We start from the raw sequence: 13,369 nt of genomic DNA on the forward strand, positions 1-13,369 counted from the left end.
GAAAACAATGATTAGCATAATGGTTTGGAAATGTTTAAATTACCACAAGCCCCAGTGCCCCCAATATATAATACATCAACGATTAATGCTTTGTAATATAAAAATTATGCGTAGCTAATCATTGGTATCAACAAATGTAAGAGACAGAACTAGGTTAACGGCAAAAAGATTGCATTTGATGCAAGCTTAGTCTTTTCTCATGTCCTTTTCGCCCATTTTAATCTAAAAGATGACACCTAGACTCAGTCTAACTTGTGCAAAGCCCAGCAGGTACTGTGGTATCAAAAGCCAGACAGCGTGTCTCACCCAACTGCAAAAAAACAAGTGTCAAGTTTGGAAAGGATGTTCTTCAGCTACAGACCTATCAGTGCTACTCCTGAAAAGAGGGCAGAAACATCTGTGAGGAATTGCCCCCTTTTTATTCTCCCCATGAATATTTAGCTTTTAGAAGGGAGAAGGGAAGAGTGAGAAAAGATATCAGAAAGAAGGTAAAACTTACCTACTGTGATACTCCCTGTTTTAGTCTGAAGGCTGGTGTTACCTATTAGGAAAAAAAAAAAGTTGGAAAAATATTAAAAGTACATTATTTAACTGGTTTCTGAAATCTTAACAAAGGCTAAGTAATGTGATCCTATACAGAAGCATTAGAGTTGTAGTAGTAGATCTGATTTGCACATAAAAGCAAAATAGCATACTAGTTCTATTGCTTGAATATTATTGCTTTACAAACAAAAATCTCAACATGTGATAACAATGAAGTGATTCCAGACAAGAAAAACACTGAGTAAAGCTTAAAGACAGACTGTCTGTGAGGAAGAGAAAAGCAGAGGGGTGTTGCAAGGCTTAGGCACAATATTTTAAAATTGTATTTTGGGCCTTTTTAATTGCTCTGATGCCTGCAACAGCACTATGGAAGATTTAAGTAGTTTAATTGGATGAGTAAAATAAACAGCTTCTATTTTCCTCTTTTATATACATGCAAGTCCCACCCCCTCACCAGAGAGGATTTTTTGCGTTATCCTCAAAGGCTACCTCCTGGACCCACTGAACATTACCTACTCTCTCCAAACTTATTCTTATGCACATGATGATCCCTTGTTAATACTTTTCATTTACTTAAGTGAGAGCAGAGTCTGTTGGACAAACTGGAGAACACCAAACAAGAGAGTGTATAAGGCATAAAATGTAGAATGGTCTCCTACTGAACTTGCATTACTTTGAAGAGGCACTGGTGGTTTAGCCTTCAAAAAACCTCAGAATACATATTCTTTACCTATTGCATCAAGAGGAGGACAGATGTATCACATAATAGAGAAGTCATCTATGCTACTAACAGTCTAACAAAGCTGGTAGACACTCCTGTAGTCCCATGTATGTTACAGATGTATAATTGCCTCAGAAAACCAAACTTAAATTGAAAAACTAAACCGCAATGTCATTCCTGCCACTCCCTTATCCTCCCAGAAGGATAAAAAAAAGAAAAAAAAAAGGTTGATCGCAGGAATTCAGTAATAAAATTTTAAATTTTTTGGAAGCCTTTAAAATTTGCAAAAATCAAGCTTTGCTCCCATCTTCGGTAATTACACAGTAGTAAACAGCCATTAGGGCGGAGTGCATTCCACTGTATATGACTTGTGTTTTTCCTAGTGGTCCATGGGCTGGAATCTAGAAAAGCAGCCTATCATCAATTGTCTTAAATCCATCCTTTCAGGAACGTACTGCACAATTTGGAGTTCTGAAAATCAAGAGTTGAAACAAAACCTTATTCCAATGAACTTGAGAGATGTTTGGCTTTAGTATTTGCCATTTTTAAAAGGTACAGTATAATTTTTCCATCCTTTTCCCCATTCTATCATGACTAGTACTTAATTTGTACCACCTACAAAACAGCCTAGGGTTTAGTCAGCTAGCAGCTCCCAGCTACAAAGTGGGTCTCAGGCAGGTTTGTAAAGTTTGTGTTGCCTGGACTTCAAAACTTCCAGTGCAAAAGCACTGAAGTCTAGCTCAGTTTTGTGTGCAGATGTGCTGATTGTATGCCAACTATAACATCAGCATAGTGTCAGCTATAGGGAAACAGTGGGCTTAATTGCCCAATAAACCATCGCACCAAGTATTTACAAACAGAACTACTACTAAAATTGAGCTACCTCATGAGCAAAGACTAGAAGTGACCAATTTTTTCCCAACAAAACTTGATAACAGGAGTTTATCTTTTCCACTAATTTGTTTGTATGTGTATAGATACATGCAAAATAATAAAATATTCTAAAAGTATTTGCTCTTATTATTAATACACGATTGAGGGTCATAATGTTTTGTAGAAAATATTTTTCTGAAAAAGCAGACTAGAAGTACCAAGCAAATGTTAACATGCAATTGCTTTTAAAAGAAACAGCTAAAATAACACTAGGTGTTCCAGACCCATTTAGCAGAGAGCTCATGAAAATAATCCTGAAGTAACGTAAAAAATGTCTGTATAACTTGGATACAATTCTATTTGTTTTCACATTGTTCCTCAGCTAAATGCCTATGAAGCATTACTAAAGATGTAAGTCACTAACTATCACAGTTATAATTTAATTGTTGTACCAGGGAAACAAAAATAAGCTTTTGCACATGCACAGAGTCATGAACATGCTCAGAAACCGATCACTCCACAGTATCATAATATCAGTTTGAAGTTACGGAAATAAAACGAAAACAGCTTATCAGACAGAAGTACTGGTAACAATGCAGTCTACATGTTAGAAAAACACAACAACAGGAAGAAAAGTATTTCTTATTTCTGTCTATGCATGCTAAACCTAACAGGTTTAGAAACCATTCTTAAGTTTACTATAAATGGACAAAGGAGTTGCTCCTTCAAGGAAGCAACAAGAGGCATTTCTCAAGTAATATGACAACATAAAATTGCTAAGAAATTGCAGCATATGTTAAAAGACATATGGCTGGAAATCTGGAACTCTGATCTGAGTAATTTTCACTTTTTGTACACCCTCCAGTTTGTTGTATTTAACGTTAAATCACCACAAATTAATAACAGCACAGTCAGAATTCAGTGCGAATTTTATTAAACTAGAAGACCACACCAGATTCCAGCCTTGGCTGCTGTTTGTATAAAAGACTTTCAGGTAATTAGTTTCGGTTCTAGGTGAAAAACATTAAAAGGTAGGAGGGATTAGAGGCTTTTTTCCACCCAAAGAACAGAAACTGTCACCACTCTGTTCGTATAGGGTGCCAGCACACACGGGCTAATTCTGCTAAAAACTTCTAAATAAGACTGAGTTTTACCATAGTTCTTAGTAGATGCTGTAAGAGTTACTTCTCCTATAAGGAAAATCAAGGATGGAGAGAGAAGAGGAGAAGCCTCTTTCAGTATAATTTTTGTCGCTGAATTTTAAAATATTTTGACATTCTTAGTATTTGTGATTTTTCTTCCCTATAATACACACTTTTTGCTATGTCACAAATGTGCTATAAAATTATTTTTAAAATAAATACAGTATGCAATATGGTAAGTTAATTCTTATCAATTCAGTCCCTAACAAATATAGCACTGTTTTGTTAATATACTGTGCACAGCTGATTTAGTAACAGTTTATAGCATTAGTCCATTTGTTACTTGAGGCATTACGAATACCTTCAAAGCAGCTAAATTTGTGACAGTATTTCCATCTTACCATGAATACTTCCCAGCAGAATATCACCAGCTACTGAAGACAGAGATGATGATTCTGCATAGAGATACTTAGTTTTCAGCAGGCCATCTTCAGTGGATATGTTGATGGATTCCCCCTGCAGCTTCTCTATATTCACACTCTAAGAGAAATAAACTTAAATAAACATTATGGAAAACTTGTCATCACAGTTTGAAAAGGCAGAGGGAGGTAAAACTATTAAAGGGCAAAACAAATGGAAAGCAGTGGTTGGTGCAAAACAAACAGAATCAAGTTCTTGGTGAAAAGCTACACAAGGAAAAACAAACAAAACCACCAAAAAATGAAAACAAAAACATCTTTATACAAGAGCTCTGACCAACAAGTTAATGATTATTTATAAAATTCCTACGATTTATTACATCCATCACACAGGTGAAGAACCCAAACAAATCACAAACAGATGGAAGCAAAACTGGATTTATTTTTAAAAACTGAAACACTTCATACAGCATTACAACACTTAAAGCACTGCTAATCAGGTTTCTGGCACCATATACTGAAACATCCACCGTCTTTGTTACCTACAGTTATTTGGAGATTTTTAACTGGCTCACTTTGTAGGTAGAGCTCTGGTGAAGGTTTGGAAAAAAAGCCACAGTGGCTCTTTTTTGTCAGTATAATTGTTCATATTACCTTGGTTATTCAGGCCTCTATTCTTGCATTTAAGCTCCAAGCTATACAAAGCCTTGAAAAATGAGGGATAAGATCTCAATTTCTACTTCTTTTCAGTAGAAATGGAGAGGATAGGATTTGAAAAGTTGTGTTATTAATAGATTCAGAGAATAAAAGGTGATAGATGAGATTAGATACACACAAGTAACAAATTCTGCGACATAATTTACACTTATTAGAACAAAACAGAACAAACCACATTTGTATGCATCTACCATATGAATTTAATTCTATTCTTCCTTATATAAACTTGATTTATGATGGAATCATGCAATAGTTCATACTTAACCACCATTCAACTTGTTTTTATATGGCTTACGCAGACTTTAAGCGAATTGCACAAACTCCGTATTTGTTACATGACTTGATATATGGACTTCTACATCAAACTGTGACTTATGACAAATTATCTTTAAATCCACTTTGTCATTTTAGCATTGTCATCTTGTGGAAAAAAGTTAATACAAAAAACCAAGTCCGCTGACCTTTTCAATCTAAAGAACACACTATGGATGAGTAAGAGGTATTCTGACAAACAGCAACTAGTGTTGCACAAGCTCCATGCTGCATTGTGTCCCAAGATATGAGCTAAAGAGGCTGGTTTAGCATAGAATATATGACAGGCAAATTATACTGTGACCTTACCAATCCATACATACTGAACTTTATACTATCTTTATATGTTAAATGATAAGATTACAGAATAGACTCTTGTCTTAAGACTTTCGATGTGATGCAATGGTACAATACATAGTAGGTCTCCAAGAGTGTAGCAAGATACATTAACCTTTAAGAAAATCTGGTGATCAAGGTGCTATGCTAGAATTAGAGATGTGTCAGTCAATGTCTACAGTATCTGCAGGTGATGCTTAGAACTATACTATAGAATCTAAGCATCAACAGTAAACAAACCCAACTATATTCAGTCATAATTTGTCACTAAAAGCGACAGCAATTCAGCTTTTCAATGTTTCAATGTTTCTAACAAAAGTCGAACAAGCAGAGACCTTAATAAATGTAATTTTACATTGCATCTGTCCTAGGAATGCTTCCCACAGGGCACTCTGCTACTCCCTCACCCAGGATGGCAAAGCGTAAACCAGCCATGGCACATGGCCAAAGCAACAAGGAAAAGAAAAGCCACTGCCATTTTAGGCTCTACACTCTAAACCTGTTCTACAGAGAGTTAAGTGACTTGCAAAGTACCTTTCCAATTTTAGCTGGGCCATCATTGCTATCAGCATAATGAAAATAGAGTAAGGCACAATGTAGGTGCTAGACGGGATAAAATAAAAATAGCTGCATAATTTGGGTGCAAACCAGCTGCCTTGTGGTATTCCTGAATGGGAAAAAGAAAGCCCCAAAAGCTACATCTGTTATTATAGTATGCAAGTTTTGGTTCTATTTACATATTTATCTCATTTAAATAATATGAAGTACTGCATAATAAACATGCTCTCATACCAACTCATCTTATTTACCAGACTCAGCCACCTTTCTTAAAAATGCACAGCAATAAAAACAAGTACTGAGACAGCCAGTTATTATTAAACAAAACAAAGCACAAGAACTTACAATACAATGAACTTTTGTTTCAGAATAACACAAATCTGGGGGAAGTCAGATTGATCAAGACTGAAAAAGCATTTTAGCTAGGGAAAGCATGAAAAAATTAGGATTGCTTTTTACTGAGACTAAATATGTTTTCAGTCCCAAATTCTTTAACTTTTATGAATTTTTGGCAGAACATAGATGCTTGGCTCTATTAAATAAGTGTTATAGAAAAGTCCCTGTGGCACAAATTAGATAATGACTCCCCAGTAAAACAAATTTAATTATTTTTTGCTCATTGAGCCACCAGGTTTTCTGGAAAAACTCCTTCCCTTGCGAGTAGAGCCTTGGGAGTTGCAGTTACTGAGAATGACCACATGCCCAAGTTCCCTCAGTTTCCCACCCTTTCAAATGTTCATCTTCATAAATCAGACTGAGAATGGTTTTGCACCTGAACACATTTTCACCTGAAACTAGCATCTTGCTATGTTTAAATACGACATAAACAACTCCTTCCCCACATATTCCTCATCTTAGCCTTTTTGTGCTATTACTTCTCAAATATTTTGAGTGTCTTCTCCATTTTCCCCCTTAAAAATATTCTGTTTCTCAAGTGCTTAGTGTCTTTTACCACATCCTTTCCCTTCCCACCTCCAGGAGGAGGCTGGAAATGCTGACAAAGCCATAACTGCATAGTGATGACTACAGCTGATGGAAGAATTATCTCATACAAACACACAGAGGAGACGTAAGACTGACTGATTATTAACAGAAGTGGCCAACTGAGAAAAGAAATATCCCACTGTCCTTTCTAACTACACAGTTTGTTAATGAGAAGTTTAATAACATAAGGCGAAATATTGTTCCACAGCTATAAACTCAAGTTAAACTGACTCCGTTCACTCAAGTTACTAAAGCTTTACAACTGTAAGAGTGATTTCTAGCAGTCTAAATAAATATTTATCCAAAAAAAGCACTGCAGCTTGATCTGTATGGAGTTTGTTTTGTTGTTTCAGAAGAACAGTGTATCTGAAAAGAGCTGATTTTTTTTAAACACCATTTGAAGACCTATATTTTCATGTAGACATAGATCTCATCTGTCTACCATCCATTTGTTTTTATCAACACCAGCAAGATGCTATTTGAAACCAATTCCATGGACTGCACTGGTGTAACAAAGTAGTTTGGGATGATTGGCTAAGAAGCACAACTCCAACATAAAGACCACCGTGTTAGTATGTTGTGAACAGCACAGATCCACAGCAGTCAAAGCACTTCCTAGACTGCACTCAATCTTACTCACTAGTAGAAAGCAAGGATTCCAGTTTTCAGAACCTTCCAAGAGAAGTGTTCTGCAGGAAGATGGATGACATATGAAGAAAGCTGCCCTCTTCATCTCCCTGTGGCTGTCAGTGGCTTAGGATGGATCCTAGCTCCACTAACTAGTAATAGTCCCAAGGGACCTACCAGTCAGTTAGCACTGATCATTTCAACTGCAGCATCAACAGAGCACATCACAGTCAGGCCTTACCCACTCTGCTTTATGCTGGGAGGTGTTGCTGAGATGAAAGTGTTCAGGAAGAAATATCAGTGGCACAGCTACAGCAGCCTCTACACCATTCTGTACATAAAAGGCAGGCTAGCATCCACTACAAAGACATGCAGGCAATTTAATGTCAACAGTTTTTGGAAAAATCCAATAGGAAGTTGCTCGGTTTACAGGAGGAAGTTAAGAACAGCTCACAGCTGGCTCTATGTCAGTGAACATATAATCTCAGAACCCAATCTACAGGGTGAGCAACAGTGCCAAATGGTAATTCACAGAGGATGTTTTGGACTCCTAGGACTTAATACCTTGGTCTCAATTCTACCCTTGTCTAGCAAGAGTTACTAATACTCTGATTCTTCCCAGTGCTATTGGTTTTAAGGGCACCTATTGATTCTGACAGTGTTGAGTGCATCCAAGCTACTTCCAGACTTGGCTCCACACATTAGTATAGTAATCCTTCACATCTAATGAATCCTAATACAAATAGTTGCATGGACAGTATGGTGCCTAAACATTCAAGTTGAGCCTAAGAACCAGACTGGTTTCACCAGGCTGTGAAAACTGTAGTATTATATAAGGGAGCCTAGCTCTGTGTTATTTTAAATAACAGAGAATTGGTTGCTTATGGTAAAAAATCAAAGCCAGGCTCAAGCAGTACAAGGTTTGTCCCATACTGCCACCTGCTGAAAAGAGCAAACTGCATCTCCACAATACCGTTTCCCTGTCCAGCACTCTTTTCACTTCGTCTCATAACAGAATTACACATGATTGTATTTCCTCAACTGCAAAGAAACATACAAAACCTTCTCTTCCATTCTTACAACCACATAAGGCTGGAAGAGTACAGCATGTACACATATCAAGCTATTACTCATGAGACACTAAAATGGCCCTATTGCAGACTCTGCCAAGTAAAAAGTTTGAGTGTTGTGAGGGTCTACACAATTAAAGCTGATGAGTTGCCTCAGCTAGCACCACCTCTGTGCTGATGGAATGACCACATGCTTATTACTGCTTTTTATGTGGAGCCTGTTTACTAATCTAAATCATAATTAGACAGACAAATGTAAGTAAACAGTGAAATAACAATCAACCAATGAGGTCATTAAATATTACTCAGCACATGCTTCAAAATTCAGTGAATTTGCAAGAGACAAGCTGAATAAGCCACTGAAGAGAAAGTTTTACTTTTTACTTACACCCTTCTCTGTTGCACAAATATCTGTATTTCCATAAAGAGTTCCAAGACCAATTACTTTGCCACCATTTGTCCGTATATCGATTTTATGGCTCTGAAAAAAAAGTTTAAAAAAATCATATGGTTAGGATAATCAACCAGAAAATAAGTTTTGTTTTTCAGGTTGTACCACAATAACCACCACAGATCACAAACTCCCATTTTACTGTGAGGGCCAAACATGCTGCTTATTTCCAGTGGACTCAAACCCCAAACAAGTGACCTTTCTTTGTAACCAGAAACACAAGGGAAAGAATGATAAGAATGATGCTGAGGAATACTTTATTCTCAATACAGGTGGGTGTGTTTTTTGTTGTGGTGGGTTTTTTGTTTTGTTTGGGTTTTGTTTGTTTGTTGTTGTTGTTATTAGTTTTTTACTAGAAAAACACAAGCAGCAGCAGAAGAAAGAGGGAACTTTGTGGTTCATTTACACTCCATCCAGAAGACAAGGTATGTATATATTCAGTGCTGCAGCAGATGAGAAACATCAGATTCTAATTCAAATTAGGTATTGTGCATACATCTACATTAAAATCTCAAGTTTTTGCTCCAATAAACCAGGTTTCAAATAAAAAATGCAATAAGTCTTATACCTTTCAATTGCTGCTGTACATAACTGATGAGACATGAAAAAATGTACAGAAATACACACAAACTAATCTCAGAAAGACAAAAGAACAGGTCTTGAGAGTAAAAGCCAAGCACTTGTAAGAAGGGGAAAAAAATTAAAATCAGATTTAAATAATCTAGCTGTATTCATAAGATGCAACTTCAACAAATCTGACTTCAAGAAGTCTACAGATCTCAACACCAAAGCTCTTTTGCTTAAGTTCACTGGCATGAAAGTTGGAATTACATAAAATTTAAAAAATATTCAGCATTTTTGTATACTTAATGCTGACTAAGCTTCCCTGAACACCCCCCCCTCCTTCATTTTCCCATATCACCACCTCCATTTTCAGATTTATTTGTGTTGAAAAAGGTATTGTTCCTGGAGATGGCACTTAATTTAGGATACCACCTATGAAATTTGACAGCATACCAGAAATATGCAAGATATTTAGACTATTAAACACCTATCTGAAAAAGCCATAACAAATTGCATTAAGTAGGTCTAATCAGATGGCAATAAGATTAAAGACTTTAAAAAAAAAATACATGAAATCAAGTTTCCAGTATGGGAAACATGGACTTATACTGCTCTGATACATTTCTGATGGAACACCAAGGACCAGAAATTTCATGGGGTTTCGTAAGACAGTACCAGTCAAAATCCATTTTAAAAACTCATACAGAATACTCAACTTTTCTGTTTAATTACTAGCATGCATGGTTAAGGAAAGTAGATGTCAAATTTCTAGGTCTTCTATAAAGACACCATCCTGTATACCAAAAATCAGCACGTTTTTTGAATTATAGGTTATGCAAACATCATCTTGCAGCCCGTGGAAAGTTAAGAGAATTAGCAGTTACAAAGCTGTTAGATAGCACTCTTGATTAATCCCCAAATAACCAGATTTTTTTTAATTTAAAGTCATTGATCACTGATCTCTCACTCTCCACTGTAAAGAAATCGTGTCCTGTTTTGCTAGTCAATGAAGCTTGCAGACAGTGTCACAGTGAAGCAACATTCAACAGCTTTTCAATCCCTCCAGGGGAGGGCAGCATCACTTCAGTTTGCTCAGTAACCCTGAAGGGGAATCAGTTCTTGCACTGCACTATCCAATCTAGTCTGTAAGATTTTCAGTAGCTTTGAAAAAACCCAAAATTCTGCTTCTCACTAATAACTGTGCTTCTCTGCTAATACAGAGTATAATTCCTGAACCTATATTAGAAAAAATGGAGTTACAGTTGCCTTACTAGAACTATAGTACTTCTTAAAAACACTAGACTAAAAACTGATTGTACAGCTAAAGATACTGCAATTGAACAATTGTTTGCTCTTTCAAACAGCTATACGGTCAGCAATTTTAATTCAAAACCTTCATCTCGCTACTTTAGAGTTGACAAAACCAAGAGTGGTGACATATCTTCCCTAGTAAGGTTTGTTGAAGCCCTCCCAGTTAGAAGAATAAAGAGCCACTCATCACTCACAACCCAAAAGAATACTTCAGGTAACTATTTCAGTTAAAAAACCCCAAAGCCTAATCTACCAAAGCTCTAAGAAGAGGTTCAGTTGAAATCTGCAGGAATTTCTTGATCCTTCTAATTTTAAAAGTCTTGCTTTCCGGGACAAGGCCATTGCTCTCATTTGAGGCTTAAGGGAGCAAAGCAGCTTCCCATGGACACATTGAGGTGCATGTGCAGAGGAAGGATCATCTTTTACACCTGTAGTTTTCCTGACATTTTTATGAATCAAGCAAGGCTCAAAGTTGTCAGAGGAAAAAACCAACACCAAGCTCCTCTAAACCATAATGAAGCCATGGAGGAGCTGGGCTCTGAAGGTCCAAACTGGTGACTTTCCAGCCTTCTTTTCAGTTCACTAGAAAGAATTATTTCATTGCTTCTTGAAGTCTCAAGAAAAATAGAACTGACTATTTCATTTTTAAAACTAATTTTTCCATAACATCACAAAAAGCTCTTGACAATTGTGGTGGCCTGTGGTGATTATTGTTACTACTGCTGGCCAAAACTAACTTGTTTTCTCGTACTATGTAGTTTCTCGTGTACTGCGGTTCACTGTTATTATCATGTAAGAGTAATTTTTAACCAAAGCTTCAGACAGCAGTAACACATATAGCACTGCTAACACTTTGTTAGATTTTAGTTACTTTTTTAAGAGTAATATAGTCAACTACACAGAATCTGGGAGATACAAGTTGTCTGAAGAAGAAGTAAACCTAGCTCTATGTTAAATTTCCCACTAAGTTCAGTTTCCCATATATGCTATATAATCATCTCTTACCATGGTGGCAAAAAACATAGTAGGATTTTTCATAACAAAAAAATGCTTAAACTTAGGAATTACCCTACTTGAAAAGCTCTTCTTTTGAATTTATACCAATTCCTGCAAATTGCAATTATTCAAGTGAATTTGATTCCAAATGGCACCTAAGTCAGATATGCTTTAATTATTCCTACAAAAGCCTATGCCAGCAAACCTGAAATCTTAAGATCAAATATATCTGATAAAGACTGCATATATATCACGGTCATGACCCTGTTTATTCAGTCAGGTATTTTGGACACATAGTGCAACTTCTGATTGAAAATTAACCTGAAGAGTTTGTCAATAGCACTGATATATCAGAATTCTAAAAATGCCTACTAGAGAGGAAATCCCAGTCCGCCTCTCTTTTTTTTTCCTTTGAGGGGTGGGGAGGGCAGATATCAGGCTTATGGCTGTCACTGTTTCTGCTGGCTTTGGCTATTAAAGGTATCCGGACTTCTGACTCTACATTATTTAGTGTTATTGACTTCATGTCGCAATTGCATGTAGTAAATAAAGGTGAGGTGCTACACACACAGTAATACTTAAACGCATCAGAGTACCTCTCATCTCCAGAACTGGTATTCAAGTTGTTTGTTTGCTGTTGTGGCTGGTTGGTTGTTGTTTGGTTGGTTGTTTTTGTTTCGTTTTTTTTTCTAAGTATACTATACCACACAATTCCTTTTAAAAACACTGATGGAGTAGGGAAGGATACTTTGTACCTTTATTGACTGCAAGACACTAGTCCCCTTCTCCGTTTCTATTTTGCAGTTATCACATTCTATTTTCTTAATCTTCACGCAGCCAGTCCCTGATGTTTTGATATCCAAATCTAGAATTAAAAGAGTTTTATTAGCAACAGAATGACAAGAGTCAGATCTATTTAACATAGTACTTATCAGTTTGTAGTAACTACAAATAGTAGGGAAAAAAAAGCAGCCACTTTGTTACTAAAGAACCTTCTTGCAAAGTTTTGCCACATGATCTCAATTACATGACTAGTCACTATAAACAAATAACACTGAAAAATGTGTACACCTGTGTATTACTCTCAAGAGAGGCAGCAGAGTGACTGTAACCTTTGGCAAGGGATCAGCAAGGTATGGTTCTTTAGGGACGTTTTATCTTTTTTCTAAGCCACTCCCAAATCCCACCCCTATCACATAGCTACCCTAGCCACCAATTCTGTCAGCAATTCTACTGAGACATTTGGGTACCCTGACATGGATTTTGGGGTGGGAAGGCTGGCAGGTTCTTTGAGGACACATGCAGAGTAATAAATACACAGGTCTTGCTTAGACCCTATGCTTCTTCAGCAGCTTAACACAAAAGCGGGTATAGAAGAGTTTGCATGTGTCATTCTCCCCAAGCCTTCTGAAGGCCTGACTTACCTCTATGGCAAGAAGCAGCATGTTTGCCTCCACTCTGAATCACCTCACCTTACTACTGTTCATAAACTCTCACAAAGAAAGTCACTAGATCTTGTATACAACTCTGCTATCAAGGGAGTAATTTATGGGCTTAAAAGGCTTCACACAGGAACAGCGAAGGCATTTTTCTGCCACTTGAGCTCACCCCTGAGTTTAAAGAACTGGGAAAAAGTTTGAGAATGTCCAGTCTGCAGATTCTAACTACTATTAATCACCACCATAATGACTGGCAAATGGTAAAGCCAGGGGAGGAAAAAAAGTGGTTTTGTTCTTCTAAAGAAA

The 13,369-nt window shown here is 36.8% G+C and overlaps 1 protein-coding gene across 3 annotated transcripts in view; it reads right to left on the reverse strand.

Annotated features, from left to right (window-relative positions):
• The window catches only part of FAM185A (family with sequence similarity 185 member A), a 58,862-nt gene that overhangs the window by 41,460 nt on the left and 4,033 nt on the right, over positions 1–13,369 (reverse strand). For all 3 annotated transcript variants that reach the window (XM_071803454.1, XM_071803453.1, XM_065862588.2), the window contains exons 2-5: positions 12,380–12,489; positions 8,691–8,783; positions 3,681–3,819; positions 500–541 (exon numbers count right to left, since the gene is read on the reverse strand). In XM_071803454.1, coding sequence (XP_071659555.1) covers positions 500–541; positions 3,681–3,819; positions 8,691–8,783; positions 12,380–12,489 — 384 coding nt within the window. The remainder of the gene's footprint in view (positions 1–499; positions 542–3,680; positions 3,820–8,690; positions 8,784–12,379; positions 12,490–13,369) is intronic.

Source organism: Patagioenas fasciata, chromosome 1 (genome assembly GCF_037038585.1).
Source record: "Patagioenas fasciata isolate bPatFas1 chromosome 1, bPatFas1.hap1, whole genome shotgun sequence".
NCBI lineage: Eukaryota > Metazoa > Chordata > Aves > Columbiformes > Columbidae > Patagioenas > Patagioenas fasciata.